Source organism: Mytilus edulis, chromosome 5 (assembly GCF_963676685.1).
Source record: "Mytilus edulis chromosome 5, xbMytEdul2.2, whole genome shotgun sequence".
Lineage (NCBI taxonomy): Eukaryota > Metazoa > Mollusca > Bivalvia > Mytilida > Mytilidae > Mytilus > Mytilus edulis.
The window spans coordinates 53,885,015-53,904,675 of record NC_092348.1 but is presented as its reverse complement, the minus strand read 5'-3'; the positions used below and the strand labels follow the sequence as shown (position 1 = coordinate 53,904,675).

At 30.9% G+C, this 19,661-nt stretch overlaps 1 protein-coding gene across 10 annotated transcripts in view; it reads left to right on the top strand.

Moving 5' to 3' along the window:
- LOC139523899 (nuclear factor of activated T-cells 5-like) overlaps positions 1 to 19,661 on the top strand; it is a 36,274-nt gene that overhangs the window by 9,550 nt on the left and 7,063 nt on the right. For 6 of the 10 annotated variants that reach the window (XM_071318277.1, XM_071318273.1, XM_071318279.1 and 3 more), the window contains 9 exons: positions 4,099 to 4,989; positions 5,889 to 6,138; positions 7,439 to 7,629; positions 8,130 to 8,302; positions 9,429 to 9,622; positions 10,376 to 10,499; positions 16,471 to 16,560; positions 17,515 to 17,646; positions 18,503 to 18,658. In XM_071318277.1, coding sequence (XP_071174378.1) covers positions 4,148 to 4,989; positions 5,889 to 6,138; positions 7,439 to 7,629; positions 8,130 to 8,302; positions 9,429 to 9,622; positions 10,376 to 10,499; positions 16,471 to 16,560; positions 17,515 to 17,646; positions 18,503 to 18,658 — 2,152 coding nt within the window. In that variant the 5' untranslated portion in view covers positions 4,099 to 4,147. The remainder of the gene's footprint in view (positions 1 to 4,098; positions 4,990 to 5,888; positions 6,139 to 7,438; positions 7,630 to 8,129; positions 8,303 to 9,428; positions 9,623 to 10,375; positions 10,500 to 16,470; positions 16,561 to 17,514; positions 17,647 to 18,502; positions 18,659 to 19,661) is intronic. The other 4 variants (XM_071318283.1, XM_071318280.1, XM_071318282.1 and 1 more) reach the window with 1 other exon arrangement.

The following is a 19,661-nucleotide window of genomic DNA, read 5'->3' as shown; positions in this document are numbered from 1 at the left end:
CTGATTACAAGTTATCATAATGTAATCGATTACATTTAAAAAAAAAAAAACAGGTGTAATCATGATTACTTTTAGATAACTTTAAGATTACATTCATATGACTACTTGCTGATTACAAATCTTGTATATATATATCAGGCATGCAGTAATCGTAATCAGCTGTAATTGATTACATTTTGCAGTGTAATCCTATGTAATCAGTAATCATGCCATTGTTGATTACAAGTAATCATAATGTAATCGATTACATTGCAAAAAACAGGTGTAATCATGATTACTTTTAGATAACTTTAAGATTACATTCATATAATTACTTGCTGATTACAAATCTTGTATATATATGAAAATATTTTTTGATAGACAATATGAAAATAAGAAAAGGTAAAGCTTGAATGAAAAATCATGAAACTGGTATTCATAATGATGGGACCTTGTTTAATGTGATAAATTGTATCATCTATGTAACAAATTTGTATAACCAAGGGTTTTATTTTGTTAACAGTTTACTAAAGGAAATTGCCTCTCCAATATTTTGTTGTGAGATTGAGCTCTTGTGATACTATTAGTTACATAGTGTGCTAGTGACCTAATACGGTATATATGGGGTCAGTAAATTTCATATGGGGTGAGAGCGAAGCTCGAATCCCCATATGAAATTTACTGACCCCATATATACCGTATTACGTCACTAGCACACTATGTAACGAATTTATCTTACCGACTATCTGAACGTGTGAAATTAAGACTAGTGATTCTCAAAATGAGCAAGTCTTCAATACTGTTAGCATTAAGAAAATACTTCCATTGATCCTACAAAAACAGATGCCAACAATAACGACTTGTGTTTTATGAATTTATTTCAATCTTAATCATCAATTTCTTCGTCTGTTGGAACTTTAAAGAATTTTTCTCAGTACCGTTTTGTTTTTATAAAGGGACATAACACCATTACTAACCGTGTATGAAATAAGCCCCGCCCCCTTCTTACCTAATATGGAATATAAAGGGACGTAACTCCACTACTAACCGTGTATGAGATAAGCCCCGCCTCCCTACTAACCTAATATCAAATATACACGGTTTGCACGACGACCCTTTTAACCAATCATATTCCTGGAAATGTATAGGAGATAAGATAAAAGAATATGCCTTGAAAGCATTTTTTTCTTTGATTGAAAACTTCTGATATTAACTCCAATTTCATATAAGGCCAACTAAAATTAATTAGTAGATTTTCATCAAAATTTTTGAAAAAAATGGGGCGGGTGGGAGGATTTTATTTTTTAAATTTTATTTCATATGAAACCTTTTTGTCATGCGTTATTCATATATGCAAGTGTAATAATAAGCTTATATCATGTAAATACATCCATAAGATATCGTGTATAAGACAGTGACAATCAAAACCAAGGAGTAACCAAAGACTCATAAAACCAAAAGACATTTACATCAACAGTTACAAATAATAAGTAGGAAACAACACGAACTCCACTAAAAGCCACGAGTGAAATCAGGTGCTTTGGAAGGGTAAGCATTTCCTGCACCGTATATGGCACCCGTCATGTTATTTCTTTGTTCAGTTTGGTAAGGATGAAAGGTTGTTATGACTGAGGAAGAATATCACTGGGATATGATTTCTGACACACTTTTGTCTTAATGGCCATTGAATCAGCTCATGATGGCGACAATAAAATTGCTTGAGTGATGATCTTAATTTGATTGATTCATAGCCCTGTCTTAGCAACTTTTGAGAAAGCAGTATTCCTCGTTCAACAAAATCAATGTACTTTGAGCTATAGCTCTAGAGTAACGTAACAATTGAGACACATATACTCCATATGCTAGTGCCGCTTTTTTCAAATTCATAAATATATATCTCTGATCTGTTCTACATGTAATTGTCGCTTTAGAAACCTATTGATAGTAAACAGCAGAAATGTGGAGAAATGCCCTCTTCAGTTGGACTACCTAAATCAAATGTATATTGCTTTCTAAGCAATATTTGCTTTCTCAGCAATGCTTTGTTGTCCTAATAAAATGAAGCAAATGCATTGGTATGCAACACAAGTACGATAAGTACAGAATAAAATGAAAACTCAAACAATGTTTAAATAATAGGAATGGTCCTTAATATGCAAGATGCAAATATAATTACAATGTAGAAAATGAAGTTGTTTAATGACTCTATCGTGGGTATTGGAACAGAGGATGTTTTCTCTATTTCTGCAAAAAACGAAACTAAGGCTAAATCTAAATCTAAGAGCTTGCTATCAATTAATAAATTAGAAATGCGTATGTTTGTCGATTTGTTTAACTCAATATACGGTCACCAATCTAAAAAGTTCATGCTTGTGTTAATTTCTTTATTCCAGTCAAATGTGTTCCACGATTCTAACGCTTTTGGGTTTCATTCACAGCCCAAATTTCTTGACACAAAGTCATTGCATAAATAAAATAAATCCAAGGTGTTTTTCTCGCAAACATTTGTTGTCATTTGTGACATACGATGATTTGCGTTCTTGGGCACAGCATATTACTCGTAACCCGAATTTTTCACACCCTTCTCGTAATCAATATCTATTCTCAGTAAATGATGTTGTCATCAAAGATCAGCAGAATATATCGACTTAATCATTCAGTAAGAATACACTAAGAAATACGAAAACCGAAATTTGAAACAGGAAGTTTTACATGAAACAAATTATCGACGGTTACTGGTAATGGAAATGAACAAAATCCGGCAATCGTATTTTTTTCAAAAATAAAAAAAATCGGGGTGGGCGGGGATGAAAATCTACTAATTAATTTTAATTGGCCTAAGTTTAACCAATATTTTTACATAACTACATTGAAATTCAAATGCAGAAAACATTTAGTTCCAATTTTACTTTGATGGTCGACATAAATATATGAGCTCACTTAATTCAAAATGGAAGTTAAAACCAGATTTCGTTTATTGACAAATTGAATACAATTTTAGTTTTCTTTGGCTTTAAGTGATCTGTGATCAACACCATTTAATATAACTGTTTTATGAGTTTCTCCAGTAATCAGGATATGAAATGGATTTTATACATGATATAGCTCTATATATAGATACTAAATAAATGACATGGATGTTTTGACATTTTTAAATGAAATTACCATGGATGTATTTTGATTGAATAATTGAATTGAACTTTAGAAAAAAAAAATACATGTTGCATATCTATACTTAGAAAAACCATTTCATGCCAGATTAAAGTACATTATTCCGTCAGCTTTTACAATAAACAGGAAACATAGTACCCATTAGTGGAAATTCTCTGGAAGAAATGAGCTGTTTAAAGAGCACATTGTGACATTTCATGTTTTATTTTTATGCCCCACCTACGATAGTAGAGGGGCATTATGTTTTCTGGTCTGTGGCTCCGTTCGTCTGTGCGTCCGTCCGTTCAGGTTAAAGTTTTTGGTCAAGGTAGTTTTTGATGAAGCTGAAGCCCAATCAACTTGAAACTAAGTACACTTGTTGCTAATGATATGATCTTTCTAATTTTAAAGCCAATTATACTTTTGACCCCAATTTCACGGTCCACTGAACATAGAAAATGAAAGTGGGAGTTTCAGGTTAAAGTTTTTGGTCAAGGTAGTTTTTGATGAAGCTGAAGTCCAATCAACTTGAAACTTAGTTAGTACATATGTTCCCTATAGTATAATCTTTCTAGTTTTAATGCCAAATTAGATTATTACCCAATTTCGGGGTCCATGGAACATGGAATAGGATAGTGCGAGTGGGGCATCCGTGTACTTTAGACACATTCTTGTTCTTACTTAAAAGTGTTTAACGATTCATTATTAAAATTTTTATTTGGTCTAGCTTTTTTCATCATTTGTTACACAGTTTGTGCAAGGTACATGTAATGTACTGTTAGTTCTTCTAAATCCAAGAACACTACCTTCAAAGAGGGTATATCATATAAAAGACAAAAAAAGTTTTCTGACAACATGATGAAAACCTATATTATCATTCAGAAAATTAAAGATTGCAGTACTGGTAACTGTATGACTATTTACGGAAATGCTTTATACATGTACTTATATTTATTTATTTTATTGTAGAAACTAGAAAAGACAAGTTCACAACACAAAAAGATTCATTGGCTATAGTATGGATATAAATTCATCTGTTTATAGTGCCACAATTCAACCAGATATGAATTCTTCACCTTTTGATACAACTGAACAGGACCAGTCAGTATTTAGAACACCAGAAAGTCCTACATGTATAGGTTTGACTAATCCATTGACCGTGAAGGTGGACCAAACTGACAGTCCTCATACCAATTCACAAATATCATCACCACAAAGTGTACATTGTACATCTCCATTAAGTGACCCATTTATAAGTAGTACATCAAATCTAGTTGATAGTGATTTTAATTTATTATCTAGTGGTCAGAACTTAACTTCATTTTCATCCGCCATCACTCATCCCACTACATCAACGATAGGAAATTCTGGAATGCACGTAGAACAATTATTGACTCCAAGGATATGTAGTCCGCAGGATAGCTTGATATCCAGTCAGGTCAACGGAAGTGATACCATTTTATCATCTCCGGATGGCAATGTCATGGACTCTGCTAACACAGAATACACTCTTCTTGACCGTGCTGGACGTTTTAACATTAATGATAGTGATTCGCCAAATTTTGATGGTGTGAGATTTGACCATGAAAATGATCATGGCTTTGAGCAACTGTTAGACTATGTTGTGACAGATTCTGATTCCCATAAAGTGCCAAAAGTCCGACGAGACTCAGATGCACCATCATCTATTAACAAGGAGGATGTGACAGTTGACAAGTTGTTTGAGGCTGATTTGGCTAATTCTACGACAGAATTTAGTTTTAGTAAGTTTGGATCTGAAGTTTCACAAGGAATATTTACGTTTGGAGGAAACAAACCATCTGGAGCTGATACTACAAGTACAAACACAACTCTACTGGTGTAAGTTTTTTGTGTGATTGTCAATTCAAATCCATAATATCTGTCATCTTTGAAAATTAATTCAAAGGATCATACATTTAACAGGCAAAATTTATAGAAACATACAAAAGGTTAAAAAAAAAATACAAAAAACTATGAACATGATGAACAAATAGGAGTGTTTCCATCTTGTAGAAAATTTCATGATCAGATTGGACACAAAAACATGGAAATGCAAACCCAATTTTAACTTCCTCACTTAAGTTCCGTACAATTTTTTCTCACAAAGGAAGTGCAGATGTTTTTTCTAAATCTGGTTGCATACATTTGTACATGTGTACTTCATAAATTCTGAGAAAATTCTGAAAGGTCATTACCAGCATTGAAAAGAGAAATACTGTTTTGAGTATGAATAGGGGTGTTTTATTCACTTCCTGGTTAATTATAATCTAATTAAATCAAGACTAAAAATCATTAATTATACCATTTACTCAGATTATATTCCATCATATACATTTTAGAGTGCACATCATTTTACAGCAGTTGAAATACCATACAGTTAAGCATCTTTGAATATTTTTCAACTTGTATCCTGACAGTCATGACAGTTGGCTCTTATTCCATGTGATACTATATAGCTATAATGAATTAATTGCCAAGCATAGCACATGAAATAGAGGGTTTAATAATTGTACAAAACAATTTACTGAATGGGGTTTCAATTATTTTACCACCTTGCTGTGTACATTATTGTCTAAAAGAAGAAAAAAACCAGTGCACCCATGTGATACTTTTGTATTTTATTTAAATTTTAGAAAATAATCTGTTTCAAAGAAAGATTTTTTTCAGAATTAGGTATTGATCACTTAATTACATTTATATAACAATATGTAGACTATATACATGTATATACATTTTAGAACAAGTGCAATATCAGCACCAACTCTAACTACAATTTCAACAACTGCTCCTGTAACGCCAATTACAAGATCTCAAAGAGGTAGGCACTTAAAGGAACCAAGTCTCTGTCAACAGTATCCCAGTAGGACTGATAAGTATGAATTACGAATACTGGAACAGCCTGAAGAACAACACAGAGCTCGGTATCTTACAGAGGGTAGTCGTGGGGCAATCAAGAATGTTTCTCAAGAAGGCAACCCTGCTGTAAAGGTAAATAAGTCATATACCTGTGGCTGTTGATCATATTTTGTAGAAACATCCAATAATATGCAATTTACAAAAATATATATATATATGTGCTTGTTATAAAGATAGATAAATGAATAATTTAAGCAGTGATTAGCATGATTAGAGTACTTGTTACTGCTTTTTTGTCAACAAAGAAATTTTTTTCCTCTCATAGGTGTCTGAGATTTTCTCTTGCTATTTTGGACACAAACATTTGGAATCGTTTTTCTCACTGTCAAATTAAAATTAGAAGCCACTAACCTGTATACTATCATGTATATTGACAATTTGAAGCATCATCAACAAAAACTTTCATTCCTGTTTTGTAAAAAGTTGAACAGATTTTTGAAGAGGGAAATAGTTTAACACTGAAATGGATTTAAGTACCTTAATTGAAATGCCATAGTCATGATAGTCACTGTAGAGATCAGACATAAACAAGTTGTTTTTTGTTTTTGACTTACAGAAGTCAAAAAATGCATTTATCATAAAAATGAAGTTTCATTTTCAGACTTATGACAGACTTTTTTAAGTCTATTTATGTTTATGAAAAGACTTAATTGTTTTTGACATCAGCTATCTTTGTTTAATTATCTAATTGAACATTTTTACCTAACATAAGATTATTATCAACATTTAGTGTGGCTACATGTATAGATGGTTAGATTGTAAAGGAAATAAACATAATTTCCGTTTTTTTAGGCTCATGCATATTTTTCTTTATATATATGTCTTTCAATATTGTCATAGTTCCATATAGATGCATGACCTTTATATAAATATGCATGGGTCTTGAAGTTTACCAATATTGGTACCTTATTGGTTTGTAGGAGTCAATATTTGCAACTTTTTAATTTAGGTCAAAAATTTCTTTACTTACAATAATCATGATAATCGACTTATTGAAGTCATAAATTGTCTTATATAAAAGGGAGACAAATCTTTAAATCTACAAATATAGACCTTTATGAGTCAAAAGCAGATTTAGACTTATTTATGTCTGAGCTTAGACTGATGAAAGTTGCATCTTTTGATTCTGAATTCAAATTGATTGTAAACTACAAAATGTACAAAATAGACATCTGAATTACGATACAAAGAATATCCAGTAACCCATAAAGATTTTTAGCAGTTTAGTAAACTAAAGAAAGTTGATTGTGGATAACTAAATGTCTAGTGGAAATAGTTTATACATACTTAGGTTTGTCAATTGCTTAAAATTTTGGAAATATTAAGTAACAAGATACCTAAATAATAATAATTTGTACATTTTCTATTTCAGTTATTTGGTGAAGTAGATAATGCCACATTACAAGTATTTATTGGAAATGATCAGGGTAGAGTAAAGCCTCATGCTTTCTACCAGGCCTGTAAAGTTTGTGGTAAGAATTCTACTCCATGTCAGGAGAGAGAGATAGATGGAACAATTGTTATAGAGATGGAAATGGACACAGCCAATGAGAAAACATGCGCGTAAGTATAAGATTTACAGATATGTGCAAAAAAGTGTTGAAAGAAAATTGTTACTAGTTATTGGTAAAAAAACATCATAACATTATCCTACTTATAACTAATTCATTTCTGGATCTGCTTTTCACTAGCTTTCATATGCAATTGTAGACTTCTACGGCCAGGGATAATCAAGAAATAAAGTTACAATATTTTTTTGTGGATTATTTATGAAAATCGTTGCTAGTGCTAAGTCTTATCTTATTGTAGTAGGTAATGTAGTTTTAAATTGATATAAAGGACCAAAGGATGAGCGATTTTTTTTTATAATGTCCACAATTTAACAATGTTGCCTGTATATTCAAATGTAAAATGGTGCTGTTCCATATTTAACAAGTAAGGAAAGTAAAGAGAAGGTGCATTTTCTTTAGAGAACTATTTTTTTATTAAGAAAACTATCAATTGCATTTAAACATGCATAGTTTAGTTTACATACATTTTTCATCTATTTTTTTTCTTTTCAGAATTGATAATGTGGGTATTTTAAAGCTAAGAAATGCTGATGTTGAAAATCGAGTTGGTATTCAGAAGGCTAAGAAGAAAAGTACCAAAGCTCGGTTGATATTTAGGGTACAGTTTCAGAAACCTGATGGAAATATTCAGATATTACAAATTGCTTCTCGTTCAATCAACTGCAGTAAGTCATTTTAAATGTTCATTAAACATCTTTTTTTTCTTTCTAAATTTTGCAACTACTGGTAAGATAAATTGGGAATAATATTCCTATGTTATGTTTGCGTAAATTTTATCTTTTAGGAAGATAATATCATCGATAACAAAAAAACTGAAAGCAGAATTTTGAGAAAAAGTTCAGCCGTAGAAATCACAAACTAAGAATGTAAGAAGCTCCATGAAGACAAAATAAAATGGACATGAAATATCAAATCTCAAAACCAATATTTATGATTAAAAAAAACCTTAATTTAGATAATTAAGACATTATTTTCTGATGAAAAACTTATCAATAAACAGTTTGTCACAGATAATCTTGATAGCCTCAAAAGTATGATATTTAACAGGTTTTCCCCAGTACGTCCTGTTCAAATTTTGAATGTTATTTCCTTATATGGCCACAGCATTTGACCTTAATAAATTTGTTACAAAGAAATGAACATTGATGGATAGATACACATTATATTACATGAAAAATAATGTAGGTCCTTGCATGTGGCCAATGTCGTCTGAATAAAAAACAATGAAATTTTGCATCATAAGGGTGCACATTTATCATTTGACAATTACATCATTTAGATGACCAGGCACTATGTTTGATGAGCTGGCAGATTTTACATTTGTCACATGTTTTTCACATATTGTCATCAAATGTCAACGAAAGTTGCCAAACTCAAATATGGAATTGTAAGGCCTATATTTACCCTTTGTTAACCTACCCCTTCAACTCTACAACAATAAACCATTCACTAAATCACTCAACTGTATAAATTTTATAGCCTCAGAAAAGATATACTTGAAAGAAAATAAGTCAGCAAAAAGGGCAATGAAGTTAGTGTTAAAAGATTTTTACAAAATATGAGGAAAATGTAGTTGGAATGAAGCGGAAAGCTCTTGCCATTATACAAAATTAAGTCTTTTAATGTTTAAAAATAAGGTCTGATACAACATACCATTCACACGAGCTAATATATCTTTAATAAAAAATTGTATGATGTATGTCCTAGTTTTAGAAAAACAAAAGAAAGACATAGTGGTCATGTAGTCTTAAGATGAACTGTTAAATTTTACCACCCAAATTGTATTTACAGCTCAGCCTATAGGACAACCAGAGATTTGTAAAATGAGCTCTAGAGAGTGTATTGTCAATGGAAATGCTGAAATGATCATGATTGGAAAGAATTTTATGAAGGGGACCAAGGTTTTCTTTCAAGAATTGAATGGTGAAGATGGACCTGTCGTCTGGGAAAAAGAATCAGAATTGGACAAGGATTTTTTTCAACCAGTATGTATCATGGATACAATTCCTTCTTGATGTACAATACTATAAATTAAAAAAAATATTTGTGTGAATTTTCATTGTGATTGTGGAACAACCGACACAAACAAGAGATTACTCATTGTAATTTCAGGAATGCAAATAATTCCACACAATTTAGAATGCAAGTTTTTATTTTGCAAAACCTAACAGAATCAATTTTTGCAATTATATAAACATGGCAAAAAATTTCTTACTTTACAGTAATTTATTAGGGATAAATAAACGTTAGATCTGAAAGGCCAGCACAATTTTTGGGATGTTATATTTATATTTTATTTTCTGTATCATATAAGTGTATAATACCTATATTAGTGTGTATAACACATATATCTAACAGTAGTTATCTATTTAAAAAGAATAAGGAAATGTTGTGGTGTGCATTCCGATGAGACAACTATACGACAGAGTGCAAATAACATGGATTTTCAGCAATTGCATAAAACCATACCATAGTCAGCTATAGAAGGCCCTGACATGGCAAGATAGGAAACAATTTAATCGAGAGAAAAAACAAATGACCTTATTTATGACAAAAAAATAAAAAAAATAAACATAAAACAGATATAACAGACAGCAACCTCAGACAACCACTAAACTAAGGGAATAACAGATTCTTGAACTTGTATAAATTTCAACATGTGCATTATGCTATCAAAATTATATGTAGGCCAGACATATCTCTGTTTCAATTATCTATTTGGTATGTACACATTTCAGACTCATTTGGTTTGTACAATTCCTCCATATAGTGATACAAGTGTAGCTAACAAAATAACAGTGCAGGTAGTGGTCAGATGTAGTGGTAAGCAAAGCGAGCCCCAGACGTTTACATATACACCAGGTAAGATGAGTTCTGTCATACAACAATTTAAACAACTCATTACCTTCTGTTGGCCTAAAAACATCCTTCATAAAGTGAGTGCTATTTCTTAATTTGTTTATTGGTAAATTTTAAGTTCATTTTCAAATCAACGTTGAATTGTGATGGAATTCATATTTAAATGATTTTGTCCAAATTCATAAGTGTACCAGCAGTTAAGTTGCTGGCATTTTTTCAAGAAATCAATTTCGTCTTACTGTAAATTATCTGAATTTGTAATTATTTCTTTTTCTATATACTGTTTATTAAAATTAATTGTTTTATTTTATGTAAATATTTTCCATGTGTCTCATGTTGGTAGAAGTGACCTGAATTTGAAATCCCTGCATATGGTTCCCCCGCCCAAAGTTGAATCGACTCCCTTGTTTGTTTTAGAATGAAACCATTGACCATGTGTTATGTTTAACCATGTTATAAATTAGACTGGCTTCAATATGCATGTTGTGTGATGCCATATGCAGGCTAAATTATTACCTACACATTTTTTATTGCTGATGCCAACATGAGACGACTGCTCCTTTACACATCTCACATACACTCACTGTATCAAGGATGTTGAGTGATAGCTGTTTGCAATAACGGGACCCATATTTGACATACATTGTCATGTTAATATACCAGTAGAACTTCCCAAGTCTATAAATAAATTTACAAATTCATCAAAAAATTGTTAACATATTTCTGTGTTTAAATGGTGGTTCGTAGATTGAATTACAAATATCCCATGATTAATATAAACCAGTGAAAAATTATCAAAAATAGAACTTTTGTGATACCAAAACATTACAGGAATTCACATAGTTTTCTTTTACCATTTAATGTGCATTAAAATTTGGTATTAATGCTACTGAATATCTCTTTTAGCATTAAGGTGATGTACATAACATTAACACCTTCTTTTAATGGTATGCAAGATTCACAGTTTCAGAATCTAATGCATTCTGGGCAATATTTTCAAACATGTACGCCAAAACGCTGTTATTGGCCTACAAGGTCCCAAACAATTGGGAATAAACTATGTTTTCAATTTGGGGTGCTAACAATGAAATTACCCATGGTCCTTTAGATTCTAAAACTTTGAATTAAACCATCACAAATTAAGTGGGTTCTCTCAACTAAGGTTTGAGGCCATTACAAAAGTTCTGTTCATTGCTGGGTGTTTTCATCAGAAATGTCTTATAACTATTGTGGGATATGTGTGAAAACTTCCATTACAATGCAGTGTAAATGTGTTACTGATGAGAACTTTTGGTTTATCTCTGTTAAGGGTTGCAACAGCCATCAGGGTCGATTCTGTTGACAAAAATGGCTGCATTAAACTGTCTCTTGAAAAATTTGGAGCTGTATAAATACCTACAATAGGCATTTCTTTTTTCATTTTAGAAATTTAAGTCATTTAAATAGGAAGATGTGTTAGGTTATACAAGGAATGATTAATGCAGTCATTTTTGTCTAACAATCCCAATTGGCATCTATTTTCAAGCACATTACAATTGTATAAATGTCTTAATGAAACGTAGTTCAGTTTCAGCATTTTCCTGCCAAATTTGAAGTTTCAATGATTTGTTGACATCAGATAATAGAATTTACATGTTATTGAATTCACATGTTATTATGCTCTTAAAACTTGCTTCAAAAGTTAATTCTAATTGCACCGTAAGTTCTTTTTAAGTCATTAAAGTTTCAGTACTGATTTAGTACTACAAAAAATCATAACAAAGTCAGCACTTTTGCAGTATTGATGGTATCAGTAAAACTTTCAGACATTATTCAGTTTTGTAAATTTGGTACTTTCAATCAATCCTGAAACAATTCAAATTGTTTTTAATTAATTTTTAGACTTTCCGGATAAAAAAAACACTATTTCAAATTAAAATAAGTACAAGTTTGTCTGAAGTAACAAAAAGTAAAACAATACATTTCTATTGTATAACTGTTGAGCATGAATTCAGTAGATGATAGAAATGTACCAGCAGACTGTAAGTAAATTATTTTTAGAGAATTTTGGTGTTCAAATTTTTATCTAAAATTTTTGGAAACAAAATATTGATTCTTATAAACTGCTTTTAAAACAGGATATTTTTTAATAAAACAATCCCTAATTTTCTACAAACTTTTTCATATTTTGAGTTCTAAAAGAAACATTTACGGATCAACATACAATCTTAAATGATAGAAATGTATATATAATATGTATTACTTTATCCATCCGTTTATAAAACAATTTTTTTCATTAAATTTTCTCAAAACTGCTGAATAGAATCACTTTATATTAGGTTGAAATTTATAAGTTGAAACTTCAGAGGACATTTTTAGATCTATCAGATACCAACTTCCTGTTAGCTGATATTTTGAATTTTTCTCTGTGTTGGATAATAAAAAGCTTCCAATATTTAACCAAATGTAAAATTTAAGCAATACTTGTGAGAAGCAGTTTAATAGAGCCAATCAAAATTATTTTTGGAATTTCAAGAAATAGGATATTTGGCAGGAAAATTGTTTATGTGCTTGTGATTAAGGATGCTTTCATCTCGACTTAAACAAAATTGCATTACGTGAAGAAAAACAGAGGTCATCGTTGCAAGGTATTGTAAAAATTCCATTCTTTAGTTCATTTTATGTAATAGCATTGGTCAGTCATGAAAAAGAAAATTATACGAAATCAACGATATTATAAAAAAAATTGTAAATCACTTTTTATTTCATGTGGGTATATCTTTAAATAATGTATTGTTAAATTTTGGCAAAAAATTAAATATTTGAATTTTGAAACAGCAGTGTCTGAGGTTTTATTGGGATTAAGTGTTGGATGAAATAATGGGTAGGGATCTTACCAGTATTTGATGTTTGGAGACATTATTTTCATACGTCGGACTTAGTTGAAATATTTGATTGTAATCTCAATATACATAAATTTGACATCAAGTATTGGTACAAAAATAAACCTCGGACATCAGCTGTTTAGTCATGTACTGACCATTCCTCTTTATACGTAAACCAGATTGTTGGGAGGGAATTTGCTAACATGTGCTATGATTTACCCTCAGAAACACCCAGAAAGAAAGATGATAGTGACCCAGTGACCTTGGGTCAAAGTCTAAAGGTTGACAGCACCATCCTCAGGTGGTTAAACTGTACTCTCAGTTATATAAAAGGGTGGATTGTCTATCCTAGCAACATGGCAACCATTGTGTTGGTATATCTTGAAAATATTATACAGTAATTATACAGTGATAGTATTTTTAACATATTTGCCCCCCGCCGCAAAACAGTTCCGGGAGGAGGTGCCAAGGAACTTTACAATTCTAAAATCCTAAAAGAAATCTGTTTATTGTTAACTTTTTGTGGGTTATGTTATTGTAAAAAGTTTATCTATTTTTTTTTTTAGTTACAACTTGCTCAGATATCACACTTTCAAAACATAAAAATAAGAAAAGAAATGGAATTGCCTACCTACCTTCCCTATTTTTTTAAAAAGTGTATCATTATACAATTTTTTTTAAATTTGGCCTTTATATTTAGTTTTAAATTTTTGGAATAGAAATAGTGAGGGGATTTAATATCATAATAGACAGTGTTATAATGGTTATCTTTTTTGGAGTTATGTCCCATCTTTTTTTGCTGGCGGGGGACATTTGGTTACCATTTAGCAATCTTGTTATGTTCTAAATTGAGCAATTTCCGGCATTAGAATATGACGTCCAGGGGTGAAATCAGGGCTTTAACACCTGCATGTTCAAAGTATTAAGTACATAACAGTCAGTTAAATGAACATACAGTTCTTTTGATATTGATTTACTGTGTATTCATATATTTTTGGTTTGGAAACCAGTTTTTATGGATTGAGGAAAACTTTTTTTTTTTTTTTTTTTTATATTGCATATGATCCTCATATCCTATAGAAAATTTAAAATTCATTGAAGATTTGAATTTGTGGTTCTGTACCGAGGAAATCCATGAAAAGTGGTATCCAGGAATTATTATGAATCCACAGTATCTCATAATGTCTCGAGACAATGTGTGTACTCATTTGATTTTAATGATATTAATGGGGTCACCAAAATAAAGATTAAAGAGAATTGTATTAACTAACAGATGTATGTATATTTTTTATTATAATATGTATGTCTGATAATTTACTTCAGTCTTTTCATACCAGAATTTCACCTTACATGTTTAAGTTGTATGTGTGGTTTGAATTTTTTTTTCTGATGAGTTCTTTGCTGTTTATGATAATAAACATTATAGTGTTCTGAATGTTGTAATTGCTAATGATATTACTTTAAAATTTTAGAATATCAATAGTTCATTACAATATTTACATGACTTTTAATGTGTATTTGTACATAGATACTACATTATTTAGTACAGTAATAATATGAGTTTATAGATATATGTCCATCTGACTGACTGTTCACAACTTAACTTTGTTATATTTGATTGATTTGTCTAGTAAATTGCTCAAGCCACATTAGATAAGTCAAAGTTCTAACCTTAGACGCTTTCTTCCATTGCCTTCTCCCAGTTAGTCTCTGATTTTTTAGCAAGCTCCTAAGCTGAGATAGCTTTTAATTAGATTAATATTTAGATTTTTTCTCTTCATTACTTATTAAGTTATGTTAATAAGTTGCATCTCTCAACCAGCCAGTCATCAACAGTGTTATTTCACTCTGATGAACCTTATAGTTGACCACTAGATTTTCAGTTCTTTTTGTCTGGAATAGCAATGTTGTGCAAGTGGCCACTAGGGACCTGGTTTTAATTAAGGTTGGTTGTGCCATTTGCATGTAATTTGTATAGTTTTGAAAGAGGATGTTGAAACCTTTCTACTGCAAATTTTCAAGATATTTTTACAACTTAAAGATTGAGATAAAAGTTAAGTTTTCTTATGATTTTTATAACTGTCCAATTTGTCTATTTTTGTTGTTTTTTTGTTGTTCTTTAAAAAATATAGGACTTCTTTAGTATTTTTGAAAGTAATGGTTATGACTATATTATGCTCACAAAGTGCAACTGTTTATTTGGTTCTCTCTTTCAACACTTTATTGTGAGGGTCTTTTAATCTTTATGTTTATTAAACCAAACTAATATATAACAGGCATTGATGAGTTTTTTCTTGAGGGAATCAGCCACCTTTAAACTGACATATTTAACTGGTGGTTATGATAAGTTTGGCTGTATAGGTATTACTGGCATTTTTTTGTGTATTTATTACTATGGTATTTATTACTAGTTTATGTTACACAAGACTAGGTTTTTTTATATACTGTAAAATGTAAATTCATAAATTATTATGATGTTTTATTAATGTGAAACGTGTGACGGTATCAAAAATTGCAAAAATAAAAACTCACTTTATAATTTTTCGGACTGATTTTCCTTCAAATATGTTTGCAATTGAATTGACTAGATTTCTCATATTTTCATTATTTGCCAGTGGTCAAGTTTTCACTATAATAAATGCACATATAATGTTTCTGAATTTACAGTAGCTCCATTATTCATAAGATATTTGTTTCAGTACCTGTGTTCACATAAAAAGCTCAGTTTGTCTCAAATAGGATTCAGCAAATTAAAAGTTGTATTCATTGATTTCTAAAGTAAAATACTGTGCAGTGTTCATATTATCCATTTGTTATGCTCTTTTTGTGTGGAAATCAGCAAAATTCTAGTATCCAACATAAATGTTATTTTATGATTGTGTATGTTTTCATTTAACATACCTTGTAAACAGAGACAGCAGATTTTATAACATTTTCGGTGGATTTTTTTCTCAAACAAAATTTAATAATTCTGTATTTATTCCTATCAATAAGTTACTATTTTGAAAATATATGATAGAACCTTACTTGGTGACAAAAAGCTTTGTATGTGAACACAGCTGGGTAGGTTTTTGAAACACAAATCTAATCTTGTATTTGAATATTTCCAGTGTTTCAAGTGAAGCAAGAAACTCCAATGGAGACGGACGAAGAACCTGTTCAACAGAATCCAGGACCATTAAATATAACTATAGCACCAGGTACGAAGAAACATAGTTAATAAATGAATCATTTTGGCATTTACAAATCTTTTCTACATTGGCTAGAGGTATAGGGGGAGGGTTGAGATCTCACAAACATGTTTAACCCCGCCGCAATTTTGCGCCTGTCCCAAGTCAGGAGCCTCTGGCCTTTGTTAGTCTTGTATTATTTTAATTTTAGTTGTGTACAATTTGGAAATTAGTATGGCGTTCATTATCACTGAACTAGTATATATTTGTTTAGGGGCCAGTTGAAGGACGCCTCCGGGTGCGGGAATTTCTCGCTACATTGAAGACCTGTTGGTGACCTTCTGCTGTTGTTTTTTTCTATGGTCGGGTTGTTGTCTCTTTGGCACATTCCCCATTTCCATTTTCAATTTTATTTTGTTGTTATTTAGGTATTTACTTATATTGTTGTTGAAAAGATATCTTCTTGGAGTTTTGTATGTAATAGATTAGATATGAACTAATATATAACAATCAATATGTTTATGAAATAAGGTAAATTTTCTTAAATGCATTTGTTTGAGTGCTGAATTCAAAATGTAGATAACAACAAAAGATGTTTAACAATCTGAAGTAAATATTTTATGTAAACACATTAATGTAATATGAAAATGAACCTTTGTACTAGACCAACTAGCTGAGCCAGATTTTAGCATGCTTACACATATGTATCACTTTAAGGAAAATATATCATCTAACATTGGTGGGACAAATTCTAAACCTGTCAGCTATTGCTAATATTAACTGCTATGCAGAGAAGCAGCAAAAAGGATGTTTTAACCTAACTGGGGATCAAACTCCTAAAATGCAGCAATTAGATGAGCACACAACCACTGGAATGCTAAGGTCTTAACTAAACAAAGGTTCTAACATAAGTACAAACACTTTAAAATCATAGACATCATCTTTCAACTGGAAGTGAACCAAAATGTTTGATATTATTTCCAGAGGCTTTAAGGTTGAACCAGCAACTACAAGAAAGTTTGGCAACCAGTCATGGTAAATTCCTGTTACCTGATGGGACTGTACCAGGAGTCACAAGTATGCAGGTTGATCAACATACCTCAGACCAAAAACCAGGTAAGCTGTGCTTTATAGTATGTTGTATTGTGTCTTATTTGCATGTGTTATATATAATTAGATGTCATAAGGAAATATATAATATTTGCAAGCATAAAAATTTTTAAGGCATGTCCTAATGTAATATAGAGTTCTCAAAAAAAAAAATTCTCCAAGGTGGTGGTTGACAAAAATCTGTGGGTCCTCAACATTATTACAAAATACCAAAGTAGTGTTGGCTCTTACAAAATTTGGTGTTTAAAACACACTTTTTTTCGAGAACTCTGTTGATACAAGTATGTGCTGTGTTCTTTTCTTGAAAATAGTTACAAGGTTATACACTATATTTATACATACATTTAAAAACGACTTTTGTTTGAATACATCATCATTTAAAGATACATGAACTGTGAAAAAACCAGCACTGAGTTGACAAAATTATAGCCCTTTGGTAACACAGCCGGAGAACACTAGATATTTCAGAAATCTTACAAGTAGTATTATACCAGCTAATTCTTGTATTTTAAATGAAGTTCTTAGTGTTTTACTCAACGATCTTACTGTTTGTTTTCTTTATAATCATTGAAATATTTCAATTCATTTGGAGAAATCGTAGAAAGTATTAACAAGGTTGGAGAAAACAAAATTTTACTTTTTTTGATAATTTTATACATATTGTTAAATCACACATAGACATTTTTAAATATAGTAAAGTGGTTTATTGATGCCACATTGAAATGCTATGTTTTTGGTTCGTTTCTTTAAGACCTAAATTTGACAGGGACAATTTGAACATTCTTTAACTCAAAAATCATGTTTCTAGTTGAAAAAGAATGTATGTGTAAGGACTGATTGTACATGTGACCTCTATTTTTAGTTGATCCTGGACATGAGGACCAGCCGATATTTTTACAAGAAACAAAAACTAATACAGAACAACATGATAATGGGCAATTTACAAATCCACACAACAACACAGAACCCATCAGTCTGAATACATCAGACCTCAACTCCATTCTGAAATCTTTGGATGGTATAATAAAATACTACAGATAAATTAGATTTCTGTTACTACCAAATTTTGTGTGTTGTTTAAACCAGAGAGTTTGAGAATAGATAGATTAATTATTTAACATGTATAAAAAGATATGTGTTTGAAAAAAGATAAATGACAATAATGACACCCTGGCAAAAAAGTTGTAAAGGGGATACAAGAACACATTTTTTCCTTCCATTCACGTTTATGTTTGTTTAAATGTTGTAGATACCATGGTACTTTTGTATCCAATTTTCATTTAACTAAGCCTCCTTGTGGACATAAGGGTTGAACTCTTAATTGCAAGTTTAAAGGTTAAAGGTGAAGAGATCGCAATATAAGGTCTGTTAATTGACAATGCATCTTTTGGGTTGTGAAACTTCAGCTGACTTCATTTTAGATAAGACTTTGATAAAATAAGGTTAAGTTCACCTTTCTTAAACCAGATAATAACTTGACAGTTATAAAGCTCCAAATAAAGATGAAATAAATGAAATCTGAATACATTTTTATCAAGCATCCTAGAGTTTAAGTATACTAAGATCACAGCTAATATTTGAGACAATCATTCTTTTGAAAGCTTTGGGATGCCATTAGATATTAAGTTGCACACCTGTTTACACATGCACTTGTACCTACATAAATTATATGTGCTTTTAATTTTTCACTTAAAAATCATTTAGTTTATGCAGTTTAAATTTTGTTTTGACATTTTTAATGACCCACATGTTAACATGGTTTTCTCATTGTTTAAAACCTTGATATCTCACACATGTAATGAATCACCCATGTGTTAAGGTATTTTTGCTCATGTGTAGAAACTTGATATCACACACATATAATGAATCACCTATATGTAAAGGTATTTTTGCTCATGTGTAAAACCTTGATATCTCACACATGTAATCATTGAATCGCCTACATGTTGAAGTAATTTGCTCATAATTTGAAGACACGTGTAATAAATCATGCAAATGTTAAGCTATTTTCCTCATAGTTA